General features: G+C 43.7%; 1 protein-coding gene across 2 annotated transcripts in view; it reads left to right on the forward strand.

The window, feature by feature from the left end:
* Positions 1-24762, forward strand: part of LOC110493669 (A disintegrin and metalloproteinase with thrombospondin motifs 20) — a 128606-nt gene that overhangs the window by 41704 nt on the left and 62140 nt on the right. For both annotated transcript variants that reach the window (XM_036952909.1, XM_036952911.1), the window contains 4 exons: positions 4171-4312; positions 5159-5263; positions 23287-23432; positions 23778-23959. In XM_036952909.1, the coding sequence (XP_036808804.1) occupies positions 4171-4312; positions 5159-5263; positions 23287-23432; positions 23778-23959 (575 nt within the window). The remainder of the gene's footprint in view (positions 1-4170; positions 4313-5158; positions 5264-23286; positions 23433-23777; positions 23960-24762) is intronic.

Raw genomic sequence — 24762 nt, forward strand, 5'->3', positions numbered from 1 at the left:
AGATGGAGGAACACACTACCTTTCAATCCCTCTTCAGGAGCCAACCCCCCTCGTTTTTGTATGTGTAATAATGTGAACTCCCGTTGTGTGCACACCTGAGAGCTGAGTGGAAAGTGTCTTCGGTGTTCTTGTTGTTATTTTGTGTAGACCGTGATATAAAGACACTATTCATTCCGCTCCTGGCAGCCCGCCAGCTGGTATAAGCCACTAAACTATAAAGATCCAATTCTAATCTCTCGGTGTTGCCACCCACTAATTGATGTGTACACCTGTGTGGAGACCACATAATCATTAATACAGGCCAAGGCTATCATTTTCCATTCCAATGCCAGGCGCACACGTTGGGAATTATCCTAACCACACACAAACATCAAATGTCTCACTAGTCGCTACCCAAAACAGTTAAAAAGTTTTCTCACGTTTTGGTAAAAAGTGTATACAAAAATCCTCAATTAATTCAAAATGCGTCTTCTGTGAAAATGATCTTTTGATGATTCATAGTTTTCCAGTTATTTCAGTGTTACAATGGTAATGACTGTTGTACTGTCAGGTCCACAATTATTGGCACCCTTGATAAAGATGAGAAAAAATACTTTATAAAATAACCAATACAAATACTGAGCAATGTGGTATACCAAAGAAAAGATGATTAATAAAATTTAATCTTCAATTCAATCTACAGGTTTTAAATGGGGTTCAAGGCCGGACTCTGAGATGGCCATTGCAAATGGTTGATTTTGTGGTCAATCATCTGTCCATAGCCCTGGTTCCAATCAAAGTGCCTATGCTGTTGCACAAACTCAGGTATTTACATTTGTTGGTGGCACCTTAATTAGGGAGAACGGGCTCGTGGTAATGACTGGAGCAGAAGGAGTAGAATGGTATCAAATACAGGTGTTTGATGCCACTCCATTTGCTCTGTTACAGCCGTTATTATGAGCCGTCCTCCCCTCAGCAGCCTCCTGTGGTCTCAATACTGGCTTTTCTCTGTCAACCCTTCCAAAGAGGCTATTGGCTTAGAGGTTTGGAGACTTGGTGACCCGAAGATGCGACAAAGTTCTGTAATACCCCAACTTTGGCCCTTGGTCTTTTCTTTGCCTCCTGATCCACCTTCCTCACTGTGCGTGGGGGCCGAGCTCCCTGCCAACCAGGATACCGACACAACACACACACACACACACACACACACACACACACACACACACACACACACACAGACACATAAACACACACACACACACACACACACAGACACATACACACACATACAGACACATACACACACATACACATACACACACATACAGACACATACACACACACACATACAGACACACACACACACACACACACACACACACACACACACACACACACACACACACACACACACACACACACACACACACACACACACACACACACACACAGACACACACACACACACACACACACACACACACACACACAGACACACACACACACATACAGACACATACACACACATACAGACACATACACATACACACACACACATACAGACACATACACACACATACAGACACATACACATACACACACACACATACAGACACATACACACACACACACACACATACACACACATACACACACACTTTTACACTCATCATTGGCTGCTGCTACTCTGTTCTTTATTTGACTACTATGATGCCTAGTCACTTTACCCCGCCTTCATGTACATATCTACCTCAAATACCTAGTACGCCTGCACATTGATCTGGTACTGGTACAGGTACTTCCTGTATATAGCTCCATTCTTGTGTATTTTATTCCTTGTGTTACTATTTTTCTTTTTATAATAAAAAAAAAAAAAACTCTGCGTCGTTGGGAAGGGACTGTAAGCAAGCATTACACCCGTTGTATTCGGCGCATGTGACATATAAAATTAGATTTTTTTACATTTGATTTGACAAGATATACTTGCGTCCAATACCAGGCAAGTTTCGGTGGTTTTGGACTTCTTAATTGTTTCCCTAATAGTGGTAAGTGTTATATTTGTTTTTTAAGGTATTATTTTGTACCTTTATTGCCTGATTTATGGATGTCAACAACCATTTGTCTCTTTTCAGATTTGTCATGTGTTACCACATTTTAATACCCTAGTGAAACAGTAAAGCATGGAAGGCCACAATACAGATCCTTAAACTGAGATTAACTTTAAAAAAGTTGAATATAAATGCATATTTTATTTAGATTGATTTTATTTAATAAGTATCTTCAGAGGTGCCAATCATTTTGACACCTATCTTTTTGAGAGAAAAAAGATATTAGTTGTTAAACCAAATCTCTCTCTCTCTCTCTGAATAATGGTATTCGTATAAAATAATATACCTCCCATTTATTTTTAGAATTCAAAATGGCTCAATATTTGTATTATTTATTTTATACAGTCTTTTCTGCTCATCTTTATCAAGGGTGCCATTTTGGACCTGACTGTATATCTCCCTATGAAAAGGGGAATCACCCCAATACTGTTTGCATTGAGTTTAATCCAACTGTGCAACCGGGATGTGCTGTGTCATTCATACAATGCGTCAATCATCAATCTGACATATGAGTAGCCTCGTAGCGGCTAACAGCTCACAGGGAACTGTCTGCCTTTATGGAACTCATTAGAGAGCAGCTTATGACGAACTCTGAGAGATACCTATCAGTCATTTTCTAAATAAACTCACTTTTAAAAAGCCTCCCAATGGCTGCCACGTGTAGAACCGCTGTCGTTGCCAGAAGGGAGTCGTATCACCTGTCTCGGGCTCTGCTCAGTCCCCTAAAAAACAGCGTGCCGAATCGAAAAATTGCTGCTTTTTCCCCTCCTATCCGTCCAGTTTTTAATCACAGGCCCATATGGTTTCTGGAGTTCTGATTAGACAATGACAACCTGATGAAAGAAGCTTGAGTATGGGGCATCATCTCTTCTCATTCTTCTGGACTCAGAAGACAGATAGACAGACCACTGACCTTATAGCTTTAATAGCGTCTCTCTCTCTCTCTCTCTCTCTCTGCTTCTCATGGCCCTGACGGACTGACTGACCCCGTCATAGCTTACATCGTTTGTCTCTTCCCTTGCGCATTGGTAGGCAAACTCATTCCACCAAGCACTTGTAGTCTTTTCTGGCTACAAAACCAATGGTTTTTTACAGTGTGTGTAGAAATGAGGGAAAACCGAAACAGTATCACAAGATAAGCCCAGGTAATTACAGTCCTCCTCATATCAGCTGGTAGTGTACCGTAGTGTACACACACACACACACACTGTAGTCTGTATGTAACAGGTGCCTGAGCTCAACACAGGGTACAAATTGTAAGAGAAGTGTCGACATGTCATGTAATTACACACATTATAGGCTACTCTGTTTCATCCCCAGTTTCTTTTCTGTTTTGTGTCGTAAAATAAACACAGAGGAAAGATCTTTTGAGGAAGGGTTTACATTTGGTGAATGGCTGTTTGACTAGGTTTTGTGACCATGCTTTTAACATTGTCTAACGCTTAGTGCTTCATTCAGTGTTTTGGGTAAATAGCCCTGCATGCAGTACATTTTATCCAGCTGTGCTCTGTTGTCTTTTTGTGTTGCTGTAGGGGTAGGGTGTGGCTGACACACAATCTATCATTATAATAGTTCTGGTGAACTAGCCTGATTTATGCTAACTCAATGAAGGTACTTCAAATCCTCTGGGTTTTTCTTTTTGAGCACAGAGAAATGTCTGTTAAATAAACATGTGGTTGGGACTTTGTGTCTGCTTTATTCCCTGTGTGTGATGGGGCCTGCCTCCGGTTTGATGGTGACGGCGTTAGCTAATGTATCAGGTCACTGAGGGGAAGTGGTGTCAGTTTCACTGTTAGGTAACACCACACACCAAAGCAGACCACCCATATGGGACAAGGTGCTGTGTGCATCTGAATATCATCACTCCTGGAGATGTTTGACTTCCAATTCTAAATGTCAAAGAAATGACACAGCGGCTACTTTCTCTCATACGACTATCGTATGCATCTTGACAGGAAGCTCTTGGTGTGAGGATGCAGGAAGCAGAGCAGGAACATCCGGATCACCTTAATACACCTTTTACACATGTTTATTTCCTGTTTGTGAATGTGTGTGTGTGTGCGTGTTGCCTTCCACCTTTCAGCACAGGGTATGGAGAGTGCCTATTGGACGAGCCAGTGAGCAGGACGTACGAGCTGCCCAACCACCTCCCTGGTCAGGTTTACAACGCCAACCGGCAGTGTGAGCTCATGTTTGGCCCCGGCTCCATGGTCTGCCCTTACATGGTGAGCCAGGTTGCATTCCGTTCCTCTCAACCAAGTGTCTCTCGGGGTGGCACCCAATTCCCTATGGGTGTAGGCAATTCCATAGGGCTTTGGTCAAAAGTAGTGCATTATATAGGGAATAGGGTGCCATTTGGGGTGTGCCCTTAATCCCTCTATTATCTACAGAAAAAGTGTGCCCTCAAACAAACGCCCTTGGAGAAGGATGTTATATGCTTCTAAGGTTCTAATGTGTCTTGTCTGTGATAAGGTGCTGAGATGATGAAGTCATAACGTTACATAGACAACACTGTAGGGCCCAGTCAGTGTTTTTCATGAGCTGTCTGTATGACGGCCAGTTTTGGTGGTTTCATGAGACAATTGGCTTTGTTCAGGTTTAACAGACTGCTGGGAGGCAGGTTGATTTCCTTCAGAGCAGCACACGTTCTCATGTTGAACATCCGGCGGGAATGAAGAAATGGTTATTTTGCCGGTCACTTACCCTGTAGGCCCGGCCCGCTCTCGTCTGGTTGGAGACTTCTGGAGTCATGGGTAGCTAATCTATAGTGACAGTAACAGCTGCCCAGGTGGCAAGTCTGTTACACATTTCACTGGTACAGTACAGGTCTCCTGTCTCCTGTCTGACTGTCAGTATTAGGGATTTATAGTTTAGTGTTAAACAGTTGAATGATTCTCATGCAGTGGGCAGTGGGATTTTGCAACAGTGTTTAATTCTTCCTTCCTCACTGTCTCTCCCATTATCTCTCCAATGTGTCTCTCTCTTCACCCTTTCCCCCGCATGTTTCTCTCTCTCCCGCATGTATTTTTGTCCCCCCCCCCCCCCCCACCCCCTCCTCTCTCTCCACACAGAAACAATGCAAGAGGCTTTGGTGTACGAGTGCTGAGGGGGACCATAAAGGGTGTCGGACACAGCACATGCCCTTGGCTGATGGGACAGACTGTGGACATGGAATGGTAGGACAGAATGTTGTATTTCTTGCGTTGGATCAAGTAATGAAGTTTAAATAGAGGGTAGGATGACAAACAAGGTGTATTATCTACTGCAGTATTACTGTCATACCACTGTTCATGTTTTGCATTTCCGTTATCAAGGAGCATATTTCAAACGAAACATTCAGCGAGTAACCTGAAGCTTGAACATCAGCCTTAACCTTGCTCTGAGGCCCCTACATTCATTAAACCTCATGTTCTCACCGCCTTGGGAGACTATGCTAATTAGCACTGTGGCAGGGGTGGTGGTGGGTACATAGTGAAAGGTACTGAGGAAGGTGCTCAGGGAAAGAAGGGTAAGACAGGGCTGGAGGAGAAGGAGAGGTGAAATCGTTGTGGAAAGGGGGGGGGGTAGAGAGGGGTTAGATGGGCTGGAGGAATCAGGTTGGCGTTTTTCATCATAAATCTTGTTCTGGAGACTGCTCTGTAAAGTGTTCCCTAGCTAGCACAGCCACAAAGTCATAAAATCAAATTTGAAACATAACCTTAACCCTAACCTTAACCACACTGCTAACCCTAATCCTAACCTTAAATTAAGATGATATGGGGCTGGGGGAATGGGGGGATGATATGGGGCTGGGGGAATGGGTGGATGTTATTGGGCTGGAGGAATAGAGGGATGATATGGAGCTGGAGGAATGGGGGGATGATATGGGGCTGGAGGAATGGGGGGATGATATGGGGCTGGAGGAATGGGGGGATGATATGGGACTGGGGGGATGATATGGGGCTGGAGGAATGGGGGGATGATATGGGGCTGGGGGAATGGGGGGATGATATGGGGCTGGAAGAATGGGGGGATGATATGGGGCTGGGGGAATGGGGGGATGATATGGGGCTGGAGGAATGGGGGGATGATATGGGGCTGGATGAATGGGGGGGTGATATGGGCCTGGAGGAATGGGGGGATGATATGGGGCTGGAGGAAAGGGGGGGTGATATGGGGCTGGGGGAATGGGGGGATGATGTGGGGCTGGGGGAATGGGGGGATGATGTGGGGCTGGGGGAATGGGGGGATGATATGGGGCTGGGGGAATGGGGGGTGATATGGGGCAGGAGGAAAGGGGGGGATGATATGGGGCTGGGGGAATAGGGGGATGATATGGGGCTGCGGAGAAGAGAGGAGGGAGAGATGGTGTTTGGTCAAAGAGGGGACATGGGGAGAGAGGGAGATAGAGAAAGGGAGGGGAGCAGTAGAGGTGAAGGCTTGGGCACTTTGAAAGGAGATGCCGCCCGCCGTTCACAGTTGAGTCACCAAGTTGTGAACCCGTGACCCTAAAACCTCTTTAAAAGGCAGGTAAGTGGGTCAGTGGACAGGCCATAACAGAGCCCAAGGCTGAAGCCATGCAGCTCTACACTCCCTCCACTCTGCTCAGCTCTGTTCTGCTCAGCTCAGCTCACACAATAGACCTCACATCAATGATTACAAAAAGGAGGAGAGGAAAGAGGAGGAGGGAAAATAGGGAGAGGTGGGCTAGGGGTGTGTGGTGGTGGTGGTGGGGTGAGAAGGAGAGGACCTTATCTTCTAGTTAACTCTTTCCCCCCACTGTACAAAGTGAAATTTAAGCAAGCGTAAATATCTTACATTAATTTACTTAAAGGGATTTTTCAACATCTTGAAAAATATATTGGTAAAAAATAAGGTAAATTAAGGTAAATATAGAAAAATATCTAAAAACATATATTGGTAAAAAATAAGGTCAATTAAGGTACAAAAATCTTGAGAAATTTCTTGAAATAAGATCAATTACTTGTATTAAATCTTTTTGGGGTTAAAATAAGCTAAATTAATCAATCAAGTAATTTATCTTATTTCAAAAAATGTCTCAAGATTTTTTACCGTAAGTTAAAGTATCTTGAAAAATACCTTGAAATAAGATAATTTACTTGTATTGAGACATTGTTTGGTGAAAATAAGCAAAATTATTCGCCATTGACATTAGATACTTTACCTCGGTAAGAAAAAACAAGAATTAGCACTCTATATAAAATATATTGAGTGTGTTCCCATGTAAGCAATATGTTCCACAATCTCTCTGTATTTTTTCCCCCTGTACCATCCTGTTAAGGCTTGGATTACCACACTTAAATGAAGATAAATGAACTTGGGATGGCTAACATCTTAATCCAACCAAAACAGCTGCAGTATAATGTAACTGTTGTGGGATATCAACTCTAAACACCTATGTGTGTCATTAACTGTGTTGGATTGTGGGAAACTGTCATGAGAAGATTTGATCACACCTGATTGATTGCCATGACGACCTGTATGTATATATATATATATATCCTTTATCTTCTGTTTTATAACCTTAATACTTATGTGTTTAGAACATAACATACTATGGAAAATGACTTATCCCAGAGGTCAATTGTCATCAATCCTGTTTAATCTATCTAATATAAATTGAAGAACGATCTGGCCTTAATGGCCATGTACTCTTATAATCACAGCCAGAAGAGGACTGGCCACACTTCAGAGCCTGGTTCCTCTCTAGGTTTCTTCCTAGGTTCTTGCCTTTTCTGCAACTGCTTTGTTTCCTCTTGGTGGATTTTGACTGGGTATCTGTATAGCACTTTGTGAGAACTCCTGATGTAAAATGGCATTTATAAAATCTGATTGATTGATTGAGAAATTCTGGCTTGTTCCCAGAGTATCCACAATAGTATCCTACTGCATAACAGGTCTGTCTTTGGGACACACTCAAGTACAGTATTTTCGCTTCATGCACTTTAAATGCTTAAAAAAAGAACACAAAGGGTCTCTTTGGTGCCACCACCTTTTGTATGATGCTGAGGGCTTGGTGTCATCTCCAGATGGGGGTGCTTTGAAGTGGGGGAAGTTGAAAGAGAGGGGGCATCCCATTCCAGCACTCACCTGCTTCTACTGGAGCCTTTTATGTGGAGAGTGTCACTCTGCATTGTTCTGTGTGCATTTGTATGTGCATGTGTGTATGTTTCTGTATCATATTCACTCTCTCTCTCGCTCTCTCTCTCTCTCTCTCTCTCTCTCTCTCTCTCTCTCTCTCTATCTCTCTCTGTCTCTCTCTCTCTGTCTCACTCTCTTTCTCTGTCTGTCTATCTCTCTCTCTCTCTCTCTCTCTCTCTCACTCCCTCTATCAATTAAATTCATTTCAATTCAAAGGCTTTATTGGCATGAGAAAGATATGTTAACATTGCCAACGCAAATGAAGTAGATAATATACAAAAGTGAAATAAACAATAAAAATGAACAGTAAACATTACACTCACAGAAGTTCCAAAATAATAAAGACATTACAAATGTCATATTATATACAGTTGAAGTCAGAAGTTTACATACAATTTAGCCAAATACATTTAAACTCAGTTTTTCACAATTCCTGACATTTAATCCTAGTAAAACTTCCCTGTCTTAGGTCAGTTAGGATCACCACTTTATTTTAAAAATGTGAAATGTCAGAATAATAGTGGAGAGAATGATTTATTTCAGCTTTTATTTCTTTCATTACATTCCCATTCGGTCAGAAGTTTACATACACTCAATCAGTATTTGGTAGCATTGCTTTCAAATTGTTTATCTTGGGTCAAACGTTTCAGGTAGCCTTTCCACAAGCTTCCCATTTTAGAATTTCCTCCTGACAGAGCTGGTGTAAAGGAGTCAGGTTTGTAGGCCTCCTTGCTCACACAAGCTTTTTCAGTTCTGCCCACAAATTTTCTATAGGATTGAGGTCAGGGCTTTGTGATGGCCACTCCAAAACCTTGACTTTGTTGTCCTTAAGCAATGTTGCCACAACTTTGAAAGTATGCTTGGGGTCATTGTCCATTTGGAAGACCCATTTGCGACCTGACTGATGACTTGAGATGTTGCTTCAATATATCCACATAATTTTCCTACCTCATGATGCCATCTATTTTGTGAAGTGCACCAGTCCCTCCTGCAGCAAAGCACCCCCACAACATGATGCTGCCACCCCCGTGCTTCACGGTTGGGATGGTGTTCTTCGGCTTGCAAGCATTCCCCTTTTTCCTCCAAACATAATGATGGTAATTATGGCCAAACAGTTCTATTTTTGTTTCATCAGATCAGAGGACATTTCTCCAAAAAGTACAATCTTTGTCCCCATGTGCAGTTGCAAACCGTAGTCTGGCTTTTTTTGGGCGGATTTGGAGCAGTGGCTTCTTCCTTGCTGGGCGGCCTTTCAGGTTATGTCGATATAGGACTTGCTTTACTGTGGATATAGATACTTTTGTACCTGTTTCCTCCAGCATCTTCACAAGGTCCTTTGCTGTTGTTCTGGGATTGATTTGCACTTTTCGCACCAAAGTACGTTCATCTCTAGGAGACAGAACACGTCTCTTTCCTGAGCAGTATGACGTTTGCGTGGTCCCATGGCGTTTATACTTGCATACTATTGTTTGTACAGATGAATGTGGTACCTTCAGGCGTTTGGAAATTGCTCCCAAGGATGAACCAGACTTGTGGAGCTCTATGATTGTTTTTCTGAGTTCTTGGCTGATTTCTTTTGATTTTCCCATGATGTCAAGCAAAGAGGCATTGCGTTTGAAGGTAGGCCTTGAAATGCATCCATAGGTACACCTCCAATTGACTCAAATTATGTCAATTAGCCTATCAGAAGCTTCTAGAGCCATGACATCATTTTCTGGAATTTTCCAAGCTGTTTAAAGGTACAGTCAACTTAGTGTATGTAAACTTCTGACCCACTGGAATTGTGATACAGTAAATTACAAGTGAAATAATCTGTCTGTAAACAATTGTTGGAAAAATTACTTGCGTCATGCACAAAGTAGATTTCCTAACCGACTTTCCAAAACTATAGTTTGTTAACATTCCATTTCTGGAGTGGTTGAAAAATGAGTTTTAATGACTCCATCCTAAGTGTATGTAAACTTCAGACTTCAACTGTATATATACAGTGTTGTAACGATGTGCAAATGGTTAAAGTACATAAAGGAAAATAAATGAGCATACATATTGGTCTCTCTCTGTCTCACTTAGACTCATCCTACTCACCTTTACCATCTCCTGGTCTTTCATTCCATAGATACCCTCTCTATGACCTCTCTGTCTCTCCCTCTCTATGACCTCTCTGTCTCTCCCTCTCTATGACCTCTCTGTCTCTCCCTCTCTCTGACCTCTCTGTCTCTCTATGACCTCTCTGTCTCTCCCTCTCTGACCTCTCTGTCTCTCCCTCTCTATGACCTCTCTGTCTCTCCCTCTCTATGACTTCTCTGTCTCTCCCTCTCTGACCTCTCTGTCTCTCCCCCTCTGACCTCTCTGTCTCTCTATGACCTCGCTGTCTCTCCCTCTCTGACCTCTCTGTCTCTCCCTCTCTATGACCTCTCTGTCTCTCCCTCTCTATGACCTCTCTGTCTCTCCCTCTCTATGACCTCGCTCTCTTTCCCTCTCAATGACCTCTCTGTCTCTCCCTCTTTATGACCTCTCTGTCTCTCCCTCTCTATGACCTCTCTGTCTCTCCCTCTCTATGACCTCTCTGTCTCTCCCTCTCTATGACCTCTCTGTCTCTCCCTCTCTTTGACCTCTCTCTCTTTCCCTCTCTATGACCTCTCTGTCTCTCCCTCTCTATGACCTCTCTGTCTCCCGCTCTGAGGTGTGAGAGGGCCCCTGGTGATGGAGGTTTTAAGTCTGGGAAATAGTGAGGGCCTGATTGGGGAAATGCAGCAGGTATTGTCTTATTAACCAGAACTGATTCTTTTACTGGCATTTCTGAACCTAACATTAGGCCCGACCTGATGTGTAATTTAAACCACTAAAAGGAAACATAGTCTCTCATAAATATTTACCTCAATGTGTTCCAAAAAGCCCTGAAAAATGTATGAATGTCTGTCAACACTTTTTTCTCCCCGTTAGATCTCCTCCAAGGTGAAACGTATTAAATTCAACAAATCATAATAATGTGGCCTCTAAGTAAATGAGGCCAGCTTGCAAGTCTTCTAAATAGGACGTTTGTGTACATCAGTAAGGAACTGGGGCACTATGCTGAGCTCATGTTGTGCTCTCTAGTATGCTCTCTCTCGCTCTCCTCCCTCTCGCTTTCTCTCCAAACACTCTGTCTTTCTCTCCCGCTCCCTTCCTCCCTCTCTCACTATGCTCTCTGTGCGCGGCAGTCCCTCTTCTCTTGTTGGGCGCTGGAGTGAGTAATGTGGTCATGTGACCCTTGGCGGTGCTTCTGTCATCTGGCCCAGTGGGCCGTGTGTTAACAAGGGCAGCCCATCACTTGTCTATAAATACTGCCACCATCCTCCTCCTCCTCCTCCTCCTCGCGTCTCCTTCAAAAGGACCCTGCCTGTGTGTGTAGCTCTGGGGCCAACCAACGCGTTCAATCAGGGCATGTCAGCCCAAAGGCAGGCCCTCACTTTGTAGAGAACAGCCTTCCCTCCCTCACTGCCTCTCTTCTCACCACGCAGGGCAGGCAGCCTCACAGTAGCTTGGTGGGTGGCGAGAAGAATGCAGCCCTGACTTGAATGAAGCAAATGTGCTGTTGTTGTTGCCCACCAGTTATTAAGCACCTTACCCAGTGTTTAGGCCTGAGTGTGTGACTGAAAGACAACTCTGTTGAAGTTTTTTGTGGGTTTTGTTCTGCTTGGTGCGGTAGATGGACATTTCAATTGTGTTTCTTTTCAAGACCGTCAATTCTTTCGAGTTCTCCATTTTAGTTGAACTATAACGCTTCCGGACTTCTTTCCGAAAGGTTGTTTTGAATGACTTGTGTCAAAGAGCCAGAGAGGAAATCCTAGTTGTATTATTCCAATCAGAACATTCCTCATAGCTGCAAGCTGCTCTCCTCTCATTTCAGCCAATTAGAGAGCAATAGTGAGGTCTTGAAAAGCAGAGCCAGGCTCAGGCAGAATAGAATGTGTTGGCTGAGGCGGGGAGTGTTGGCTCGGCCCCCTGGCAGCCAAACACGCTAGTGTCGTACGACGCTGCCTGTGAGCTCAGGCTCTGGAATCTCTGACTCGTATCAATATCACTCTCTGCTAATCTCTGGGATTTTTTCCACTTCCCATCATCACAGACCTATTGCTTTGGCTGAACAAGTGGATTGTTGTTTTGCTAGCTCTCTCCATCATGTCATTTCTATGTATAATATTGTACGGTAGGGATGGAAGCTTATGGCGACAGAGGATGGATTTCATTTTGATTGGATAACAGGAGGTTGCTACATGACTGAGATAAATTAGGATATACTATGTCCTTCTTCACAATGGATGTTTTTTTAAGCTGTATACAACATATATTTTCTTCCTATCTAACTGTCCGATTTGAATCCACATATACAGACAATTTAACACCTGAACATAAACATTATGAAGCAAATAACTATGGAATAGTCCAGAGATATGTACCTGAAAAGGAAGAGGTAGCCTAATTTGTCCCTAGGTTGAAGATACCCAGGTTAGGACAACCTAATAATTCATTGGGGAAGCTTTTGAAAATGAACAGATTCATGGGACCGGCGCCGATGCTAACTAGCATCGCTAGTCCCATTTCTTAGAATTCTTCCGCATTTTTGCAGTAAGTTATGGGATATTAGAATCCTCTCGTCTTAACCTTTGTTATCTTCAGCCTAGGTTTGAGTCTGTCTATGTGAAAGGAGAGAGGAACAAACACCAAAGGTAAAAGTATCGGTACATGTGAATGGAACAGCTTATGGGCCGAACCACTCATTCACACGAATGATAACCTTCCACTGCTGCGTAGAGAGGATGGAGTGAGGGGTGGAGGGGGTGGTTCTCAGCTTGTGGTTGCATCATCCCTCTAAGCCCCTATCTCACCTCTTAGAGTACAAGGAAGAGAGGAGATACTGTTTCCCATGATGGTTCACATCTCTCCACAAGGTTCTTTTTTGTTGTTAAACAATATGCGTACCCCGAACATAAGACCACTATTGGAAATACCAAACACAGCGCCACTGTCCGCCACACGATCGTTGTTATTGTTTTTGTTTTGTTGACGAAGCAGCACTGCAAAAACAAATATCGGACCTAGATTTCTTTGTATTGTATTGAAATAATGAAGTTAAAATCATTAATTAATTAATTAATTACAGCCTCATTCTAAAAATTGATTAAAAAAATAGTAAAAAACTCTGCAATCTACACACAATACCCCATAATGACAAAGCGAAAACAGTTTTTTAGAAATGTAAGCAAATGTATTAAAATGAATAATAGAAATACCTTATTTACATAAGTATTCAGACCGTTTCTTATGAGACTCGAAATTGAGCTCAGGTGCATCCTGTTTCCATTGATCATCCTTGAGATGTTTCTACATCTTGATTGGAGTCTACCTGTGGTAAATTCAATTGATTGGACATGATTTTGAAAGGCACACACCTGTCTATATAAGGTCCCACAGTTGACAGTGCATGTCAGAGCAAAAACCTAGCCATGAAGTTGAAGGAATTGTCCTTAGAGCTCTGAGACAGGATTGTGTCGAGACACAGATCTGGGGAAGGGTACCAAACAATGTTTGCCGCATTGAAGGTCCCCAAGAACACAGTGGCCTCCATCATTCTTAAATGGAAGAAGTTTGGAAACACCAAGACTCTTTCTAGAGCTTGCCGCCCGGCCAAACTGAGCAATCGGGTGAGAAGGGCCTTGATCAGGGGGGTGACCAAGATCCCGATGGTCACTCGGACAGAGCTCTAGAGTTCCTCTGTGGAAATAGGAGAAACTTCCATAAGGACAACCACCTCTGCAGCGTAGCACTCCACCAATCAGGCCTTTATGGTAGATTGGACAGATGGAAACCACTCATCTGTAAAAGGCACAACACCCCGCTTGGAGTTTTCCAAAAGGCACCTTAAAACTCTCAGACTATGAGAAACAAGATTCTCTGGTCTGATGAAACCAAGATTGAATTCATTGGCCTGAATGTCAAGTGTCACGTCTGGAGGAAACCTGGCACAATCCCTACGGTGAACCATGGTGGTGGCAGCATCATGTTGTGGGGATGTTTTTCTGCAGGTAGGGACTGGGAGACTAGTCAGGATTGAGGCAAAGATGAACGGAGCAATGTACAGAGAGAGCCTTGATGAAAACCTGCTCCAGAGCGCTCAGGACCTCAGACTGGGGTGAAGGTTCATCTTCCAACAGGACAACAACCGTGAACACACAGGCTTGTAGCATCATACCCAAGAAGACTTGATGCTGTAATCGCTGTCAAAGGTGCTTCAACAAAGTACTGAGTAAATGTGAATATTGAATTCTTATGTAAATGTGATATTTCAGTTTTTATTTTTAATAATTTTGAAACAATTTCTAAAAACCTGTTTTTGCTTTGTCATTACGGGGTATTGGGTATAGGGGTAAAAAAAAAAAAGGTGTAAAAAAACAATTTAATCAATTTTAGAATTAGGCTGTAACATAAAAAAAGTGAAGTGGTCTGAATACTTTCCGAAGGGCACTGTAAAAATCCCCTTTCCCCTTTCTCACCTTGCACCTCTACAAGTCTGTTGAAGCAGTAGTATGGAGATATTCAGCATCACTCAGCATCACTCAGAGTTATTGGAGATCTATACCATGCTAGCCTTGGGAAGTAGGGGTGCTGGGTGTGTTGCCTATTGTTTTATTGGTGTTTACTTTCCTAAAACAATAACTGTCCACCTCACAGTTCAGCTGTCAAAAATGTAAGCACTAAATGCATCAGGCCATTGCATGCGTAGAGCCTTTCCTATAGGCTTATTTGTCCACTGTATGATATTCATCTAGAAAAAAATTTCTATGAAGGAAGCTTTGTTACGGTGCGTGAATGAGGACCCAAAAGCGAATTAACGTAAACAGAGCTTCTTTAATAACAAAACAAACGTAGGCTCAGATGGACCGGCAGATTCCGACAGGACAGGACAAGGTTGCAGCAAACATGACGATAGTCCGGTTCAGGCATGAATAACACAAACAAGAATCCGACAAAGACAGGAACAAAAACAGAGAGAGATATAGAGGACTAATCAGAGGGAAAAAGGGAACAGGTGGGAAAAGGGGTGACGAGGTAGTTAGGAGGAGACAAGGAACAGCTGGGGGAAAGAGGGGGAGAAAAGGTAACCTAATAACGACCAGCAGAGGGAGACAGGGTGAAGGGAAAGGACAGAAACAAGACACAACATGACAATACATGACAAGCTTAGAGAGAGATTGCGATATGCCGGCGACATGCTATGACACCAACATGCATTTCTTTATCCTTGTCAGATTGGCTAATGTGTTTGCTATACAGATATAGGGGTACAGAAAAAGGCTGCTATTATTATTTTCTTTAATGCTAATACGTTATTTTACGATCAGAACATGTTTTATAAAGATAAGGATTTTTTTTTTTACCAGAGTAACTCTGGTAGTCCTAAAACAGTGTTTTACCTCACCTGTCAGAGTCAGTTGGAGTGATGATGCGCATTGCCTTCATTTCATAGGCCTGCAATATAATAGGCTACTAGCCACCTCACCAAACTAAGTTTCTAAACTGTATTAGGGTAATATCAAAAGTAAGTCGTCATTGTTTATTGGGAAAAATAAGAGCAGGATATTATAGCGTGGCAAACACAACAGTTGTAAGTTAATTTGGCCCCCAAAAAATGATTCAACAGAATGAAACGAAACACTTGCAAACTGGTTTAAACCTTCACAAAAAATGACAGCAATAGGCTAATAATATTCATTGTATGAAAGTCCTTCTTATGACGCATCTTAAACTAAATACAGAGCACACAATTACAGATCGAACTTAATTAAGCCAACGAAAATGTCTCAACAGATTGAAACAAAACACATTTAGCATATTTAAAGAACTGGTTTGGATTAATAAATAGGCCTCCAATAATAACAATGATATACAATAAGTATATTTATAAAACAAATTATTATAAATAAAAATAAGTATATAAAAAATTCTAAAATGACGTCTTACCTGAATAGCGAGTTTCACAGTAGCCTGCATTTGGTCGTTTGTGTGGTATTAAAAAATATTATATAAATGACGTAGAATTGCATGAAATGCATTTATAAAAGGCAAAAAAATATCCCCTTGTGTGGAAATCCTAAAATCGGGTCTGCTCAACTGTATGCCACTACGCTAAAGTGATTATACGTAAAATGCATGCAATGCCCCGATAATAAATGGGATTTTCATCTAACGCCCCCCAGCACCCCATCCTCAAAACATCTTCCCATGGCTATGCATGCTAGCTTACACTGTGCTGCTGATTGAACACGTCCATGGAGGTCTGGTGGTGGTCTCTATCGTGTTATATCTGGAAGTGACCCCTGATATGCAGCACACTACCCAGTCTGTTTTGGGTCTGAGGAGTAGAGCGATGGGGTAGCTAGCTAGATGGATGTGGTACTGATCTGTTCAGACCGTCAGGGACAGAATCATACAAATCATGTCCTGCTGTGGCTGGCCAGTCTGTCTGTCTGAACTCCAACCCGGGGCTGTGAGAACCAGAACATGAAAGGTGATGCCTTTTGGAAATGGCTGTGTTAAAATTAAAGACTGGGAGGTTTTTAAATCAATCCCTCTGCCCTCTCATTCCTGTGATGATGTATGGCTTGGGGAGAAATGATGTACTCTCGAGCAACTTCCTCGCAATTACAGGGCGCAACCTCTAACCAGCCAGCTGAACTTGGAGGAGAGCAGATGCTGAGACTTGGTTTGCTGTTAGCTAAGCATTTTCCCTCCTCAACAACATGAAGCCTCACTAAACGTTGTTAAGCAACAACGTGTGTGTGTGTGTGTGTGTGTGTGTGTGTGTGTGTGTGTGTGTGTGTGTGTGTGTGTGTGTGTGTGTGTGTGTGTGTGTGTGTGTGTGTGTGTGTGTGCGTGCGTGCGTGCGTGTGTGCGTGTGAAAATTCTTAATTTGAAACAAATGCTAGCAACAGCTGGGCAAGTTTCTCTCACAAGGCCTTCAAATGTCTCACTGCATTCCCAATTGAGGACACATTTTGACAATCTGTCGAGGAAACTGTGGTCCAGAGCCCTAAAGGGTTATGCCAGCTTTACCGAGGTCTTTTCACCTCAGCGTTTTCCAAGGCTGTATTTGTGCATCCCTGAGACGTGCTAATTACAATCAATGGGGCCCCAGATGCTTCAGAGCCTATATAGCACACTCACACGCACTCACACACACCTCTCTCACACACACAGACACACACTCACACACACACACTTTTCAAGCTAAACAAAACGGTTGTAAACATGAAGCGCCAGAGGGGAGTGGAATGCCTTAAAGGCTTACAGGGGCTTTGGTCCTATCTGACAGACCCTTGTGTTTGACAGTTGCTCAGGTCTTACTACCCAGCAGCACCGTGGTGGTCCTCCCCTATCCCACACAACCATACTGTCCTTTTTTTTAAATGATTTTTTGAAAAACCTTCAAAATGTCCAGGGGTGCCCCTCATTGGCTGGGCCAGGGTGGGGGGTGCTCTCTACCCGGCCATGGACCTCCAGCACCCCTCTGAAGGCATTAAGAGCCATCCCGAAATGTGCACCTGGTAACCCGTTCAATCACCAGGTGCACGGTTGAACATAGTGCAATGAGAAGGGGGGGGTTACACTTTTTAGGTCTTGGCTGACAATCCTCATTCTGGGTGGGAGGGGGGCGTGCTGAGACGATGTTGAGAGACACTCAGTAACCTGAGTTTAGGTAAGGTTAGTGTCAGTAAGCCCTCCACCATGCTCTGCCTGGCTCTCTGGTGTTGTGTTATATTAGGAGGATTCTTCATTGGTTCAATCAACTCTATTGGGAGGGCTTCAGATGTTTCTCATACCACTTCCTATGATGTTTCAGTGTTCAGTGTTTTCTCAACCCAAAGAAAGGCCTGCCTCGCCTTAGCACTGTGTGGAACCCATTTCTGCGTCTACTCATGTGTGTGAGTGGTTCGTTTTTAGCACATTCCACTTTGTGTCTTTAGAACAAATCTAATATAGCTGTGGAATTCATTTGGCTAATGTCATTACAAAATTGGCCAGCATGTGGAATGTTGAGGGTGAGCTGAGGAGTGGGGGGGATAAGAAAGGCCAGATCATTACTCAAAACTTGTCTGAATTATGGAAATGTTTGTGGTTTTGTTTAGTTCATCCCCCCGGGCTTTTTAACACCTGCCTGTCATCATGTATATTCCTTATACTCCATCATTGCTCTTTAGAGTGTATTACACCATAGCCCTCGTCGGAGTGGCCGTGCCAGATTCGGGATGTGTGTGTGTCTGCGGTATGGAAGGGAGAGCCACAGGTGTTCACCCCAGGTCATGGCACAGCTTAGAGCGCATTCATTCTCAGGCATACACAGGGACACCTCAACCTCACTGTTCCCCTGACGAGGACCCCTTGTGATTGACATTCTCTCTGGCTTAATAGAGTCATTATGCACATCTATGCAGGGTCTCATACTGTCAAACAACATCTGTTCCATAGGGGAGCAGGTGAGCAGTTTGAACAATAAGTCAAATGTAATTTGCTCAGTTGTAAAAGTATACAGTTGAGGCAAATTGGAGATTTAGCCGTAGGAGCTTTCCTTCCTGGCCTTCTGCATGACAAATGAACGTGCAGATGGGACTGTATCTATACATGTTACATACCATCGAAGACAGTTTGTGTACATTCAAAGCAGCACAGCAGCCTCCTTGGTGAGTGTGCCCAATGGGCTGTGGTCTGGTCACATGGTTTCTGTCTGAATGGGGAGAAAGGCAAACCGCTCCTGATGTCAAGCCAGTAATGAGCTCTGTTACCCTGTTATCACAACTCTAGAGTTTCTCTTATCGCCACCACGCCACCACTCCCCGTGTCTGTGTGCCCAGACAACGGGCTGCCTGCCTGCCTGCCGCAGTGCACCCAGACAGACGCCGTCTTGTCCCACATTCTTTCTCTGAAAAGGACCCTCCTGCTATCTTCTCTACGGAGAGAGAGATTTGGTTACACTAACAGAACTAAATAGGCTGCCATGTTTGCTTTATGAAAGCACCGTTAGGTCTACCTCTTCTTGGCAGGGGTTGGTCGGTAGGTTTCCCGATTCCCAGCTTAAATGCAGGATTTCATCAGTTCATACCACACTATCTTCATGCACAGTGTGCTTGTGTAAAAATAAGAAAAAGGTTATGAATCAATGTGAATGGGTAGTATATGTAAGGCCATACTGTGATAAATCCATTGACTGTTTCCTCCTCTCCTATGTTTTATTATGAAACAGCCTTTCCTCACTCCATATGTCCATACCCTTACGGGAAAACCCACATGATTTCACGTGAAATTTCAACATTTTGCATGTGACATTTTAATTGACATGTGAAAATTGGATATAACCCCACCCACTTTGCCAAAGCACAGCCCCCACACCACTAGAGGGATATCTTTATAACCACCAACTTACCACCCTGAGACAAGGCCGAGTATAGCCCACAAAGATCTCCGCCACGGCACAACCCAAGGGGGGGTGCCAACCCAAACAGGAAGATCACATCAGTGACTCAACCCACTCAAGTGACACACCCCTCCTAGGGACGGCCTGAAAGAGCACCAGTAAGCCAGTGACTCAACCCCTGTAATAGGGTTAGAGGCAGAGAATCCCAGTGGAAAGAGGGGAACCGGCCAGGCAGAGACAGCAAGGGCGGTTCGTTGCTCCAGAGCCTTTCCGTTCACCTTCACACTCCTGGGCCAAACTACACTCAATCATATGACCCACTGAAGAGATGAGTCTTCAGTAAAGACTTAAAGGTTGAGACCGAGTTTGCGTCTCTCACATGGATAGGCAGACCATTCCATAAAAATTGAGCTCTATAGGAGAAAGTCCTGCCTCCAGCTGTTTGCTTAGAAATTCTAGGGACAATTAGGAGGCCTGCGTCTTGTGACCATAGCGTACGTAGGTATGTACGGCAGGACCAAATCAGAGAGATAGGTAGGAGCAAGCCCATGTAATGCTTTGTAGGTTAGCAGTAAAACCTTGAAATCAGCCCTTGCCTTAATAGGAAGCCAGTGTAGGGAGGCTAGCACTGGAGTAATATGATCAACATTTTTGGTTCTAGTCAGGATTCTAGCAGATGTATTTAGCACTAACTGAAGTTTATTTAGTGCTTTATCCGGGTAGCCGGAAAGTAGAGCATTGCAGTAGTGTAACCTAGAAGTAACAAAAGCATGGATTCATTTTTCTGCATCATTTTTGGACAGAAAGTTTCAGATTTTTGCAATGTTACGTAGATGGAAAAAAAACTGTCCTTGAAACAGTCTTGATATGTTCTTCAAAAGAGAGATCAGGGTCCAGAGTAACGCAGAGGTCCTTCACAGTTTTATTTGAGACGACTATACAACCATTAAGATTAATTGTCAGATTCAACAGAAGATCTCTTTGTTTCTTGGGACCTAGAACAAGCATCTCTGTAAGTGAATAAGTGAATTAAATGAATGATGAGAGAAGAGTCAGATTAACTGATAACTAAAATAGCAGTTCAGTTGGCACTCTTTTGCTAAGTGCAGAAATGTATTGAAGGTAATCCATGTGGACAGACTTTGTGGTGCAGCAAAAAGATCAGCACACCCCAAAATCAAGAAGCTGTGAGGTTAAATCCCAGGTGGGATGATATTGACAAGTCAGTACTGTCATCATGCCAAATGTAAGCATATTGTCATTGCTTAAAGCTGTTTACACTATTTTAGCTGAACAGCGTACCACTTTCATTCCCTTACAAAAAGCACATGTGAAATTGCATTGTCACGTGAAATAGCTGTTTTCACCTGTTGAGCCGAAATGTCCACGTTAAAACAAAATAAACACATGTTCACAATATGAAACATATGAAATATGAAACAATATGTTCACATGTATTAAGTTTAGAGTTCACATGTTAACACAATCTTCTCACGTGAGGAGAATAATGTTTTCACCTCACGTGAATTGCAGATTCACATTCAATTTCACATGTGAAAAACGTTCACCTGTGAAAATCGAATTCGCACTTTCACATGTGAAAATCTAACTCTCACATGTGGAATTGCATTTTCAAATGTGGAAAACGTCATGTGAAAATCGAATTAGCACTTGAGATCATGTTTTCACGTGTAGCTTCATGGTATCATGTTGCTTTTACATGTTGTCACATGTTATCACATCAACTTGACATAGGATTACATGTAAAATGAATGTGGTTTTTCTGTAAGGGTAGGGTGACTTTCAATTTCCAGCGCTGCTGATGAAATGGCAGGCTCGTGATGCATCCCAAATGGCACCCTATTCCCTACATAGTGCCCTACTGTTGACCAGATACCTATGGAACTATTTAGGGAACAGGGTGCCATTTGGGATGCCCCCTTACATAGTTTGGAGGAATATCTGGCTGTCCACACGAGAGGGGGGCATGTGACACCAGCAGAGAAGGAATTCAACAGGAGAGGACCTGGCTTAGCTCATTGAGAAGAAACAGTCAAACGCATTTGAAGATTTTATTGGCTGCCCCCTCGGTCAATCCATGATGTAATAAAGGCTGACAACATGGAAGTGTTGCAGTGTGCAGCTCTGCAGAGTGCTGTTGGCTCTGGTTCCACTCACTGGCACTGCCCTCATCCCCTCCTCTCCCCTCATCCCTCCCCATACAGCAGGCTAGGCGCTGAACCGGAGCCGACAGGCCCTATCGCCACAGCTGCATGGGGAACTTGGAAACATTCCTCTTGGGTAAATGATAGTAGGTTTAGCATCCCCCTTAGTTTCTTTAAAGGTATAGTTTTACATCTGAACAGAGGATTAAGGAAGGGGAGGAGGGACAACACTCCCAGCTGTGATCGCTGCCTGCGCTAAATGTGGTTCTGCACCAACCAGAGCTGAGTTGACATTCTTGCACTGTGGTGTGTTGGTTGGGATTTGGATAAGTGATGATGTCACACTCTCTAAGATGATCCCCTGTGTGTGTTTGTGGTCTCAAGTTTCAAATTCAAGCTTCAAGTTTATTTTTCCATATGTCCATCACGAATGCATTGGAATACATTGGAAATCTTACCTTCCACTTATACACTACGTGACCAAAAGTATGTGGACACCTGTTCGTCGAACATTTAATTCCAAAAACATGGGCATTAATATGGAGTTGGTCCCTCCTTTGCTGCTATAACAGCCTCCACTCTTCTGGGAAGGCTTTCGACTAGATGTTGGAACATTGCTGCGGGGACTTGCTTCCATTCAGCCACGAGCATTAGTGAGGTCAGGCACTGATGTTTGGCGATTAGGCCTGGCTTGCAGTCGGCGTTCCAATTCATCCCAAAGGTGTTCTTTTGGGTTGAGGTCAGGGCTCTGTGCAGGCCAATCAAGTTCTTCCCTACCGCTCTCGACAAACCATTTCTGTATGGACCTCGCTTTGTGCACGGGGGCATTGTCATGCTGAAACAGGAAAGCGCCTTCCCCAAACTGTTGCCACAAAGTTGGAATCACAGGATCATCTAGAATGTCATTGTATGCTGTAGCATGAAGATTTTCCTTCACTGGAACTAAGGGACCTAGCCCGAACCAAGAAAAACAGCCCAAGACCATTATTCCTCCTCCAACAAACGTTTTTAATTGGCTATGGATTGGGGCAGTTAGTGTTCTCCTGGCATCCACCAAACCCAGATTTGTCCGTCGGCCTACCAGATGGTGAAGCGTGATTCATCACTCCAGAGAACGCTTTTCCACTGCTCCAGAGTAAAATGGCGGTGAGCTTTACACCTCTCCAGCTGACGCTTGGCATTGCGCATGGTGATCTTAGGCTTGTGTGCGGCTACTCGGCCATGGAAACAAATTTCAGCACTCAGTGGTCTCGTTCTGTGTTGTTGCTCCTAGACGTTTCCACTTTACAATAACAGCACTTACAGTTGACCGGGGCAGCTCTAGAAGGGCAGTGACGATTTCATTCACCTGTCTGCAACGGGTGGGGCTGAAATAGCCGAATCCACTAATTTGAAGGGTTGTCCACATACTTCTGTGTATATAGTGTACTCTTTCTCTGTGCAGCACTGCAGACATGGGAAGTGTGTGAACAAGGAGCTGGACCTGCGGCCGGTCCATGGGGAGTGGGGCCCCTGGGGACCCTACAGTGTCTGCTCCAGGACCTGTGGAGGAGGCACCAGGAGCACCTCCAGAGACTGCAACAACCCTGAGTAAGACTCTTATTCCTACTAGTGCAACACACCAGGAGACTGCAACAACCCGGAGTTGGAGTCTTAGAGTAACCAGTCCAAACACAACAGCAGACTCCTTCAAGCCTGAGTAAGATTGAGTCTTAGTCTAACTAAGCCAAACAAAGTCAAAACACACCAGGAGTAGCCAGTCAAAGCAATAATAACAGGCCTCTGATTAGTCAAAACAATACTACACCTGAGTAAAAGCCACAAAAAAAAGCCTGAGTTGCGTACTTGGCAAAACACATGTCAATCAAAGAGTCAAACCCTAAGTGAACGTCAGTCAAGTTTTAATCAAGTTCTATTGTCGTAATGTTTCTTCAGGCCCAGGAACAGAGGAAGGTTCTGTGTGGGTCGAAGGATGAAGTTCCGGTCGTGCAACACTGAGCCGTGTCCCAGAGGACAAAGAGACTTCCGCGAGGAGCAGTGCTCTCAGTTCGACGGCAAGCACTTCAACATCAACGGTCTACCTCCCACCGTCCGCTGGATGCCCAAGTACAGCGGTAGTGAGTACCCTCTATTTTAAAGCGTCTTTGGGTCCTTGAAAATCACTACTGTATATAAAACTCCATGTGTCATTTGTGCTAGTGCACACTGCACTAGCAGTTCAACCATGAGAACACCTTGGCATCTGTTATAGTTTGTAATGGAGGCACTACATGATAACATTATGTGGTACCATTATACTATACTACCCCTATAGACACTTCTTGATGACCCCTCACAGATCTCAAAGAACCAGACTGAACCGGATTTAAGTAAACTGTCATGTTTAAGTAAACTGTCAAACTGTTAAGTCCACCATGCCTAATTGAGGGCTAAAAGGGATTATTAGTCAATATTTTTCAGGATGACATAAGTAAAACATGTCTCTGGTGCTTCTGTCTCCATACCCACAATGCCCATCTTGTCCTGGTAAATAGACTAACTCTACTGTTTGCTTTTGACTCCGTAGAGGCAGATTCTTTCAGTGTGTTCTTCCCTCAACACTTAGCATAGTCTGGATAGGAACAGACGGATGAATGTAATCAACACTATAGAAACATTCAATACTACCACATGATGCTCCTGGATAGCTTCCCTCTTCTATACCTCATGCGTTGTTATAATTATTGTGATGGCTGGCTCTGCTGGACAAGATGCCGTTTGGCCAAGGAGACAGGGCTTTGGCGCAGTGTTGATGATTTCGAAGAAGTGACCTCAAGCTGTCACAATACAATGTTAAACAAGCAAACTGACCGAGCACAGAGTCCAAATTGCTGTCAAGCAGAGTGGAATATTTCCAAATAACTGATAGAAATGTTGGTAT

Source organism: Oncorhynchus mykiss, chromosome 2 (genome assembly GCF_013265735.2).
Source record: "Oncorhynchus mykiss isolate Arlee chromosome 2, USDA_OmykA_1.1, whole genome shotgun sequence".
NCBI classification, from domain to species: Eukaryota; Metazoa; Chordata; class Actinopteri; order Salmoniformes; family Salmonidae; genus Oncorhynchus; species Oncorhynchus mykiss.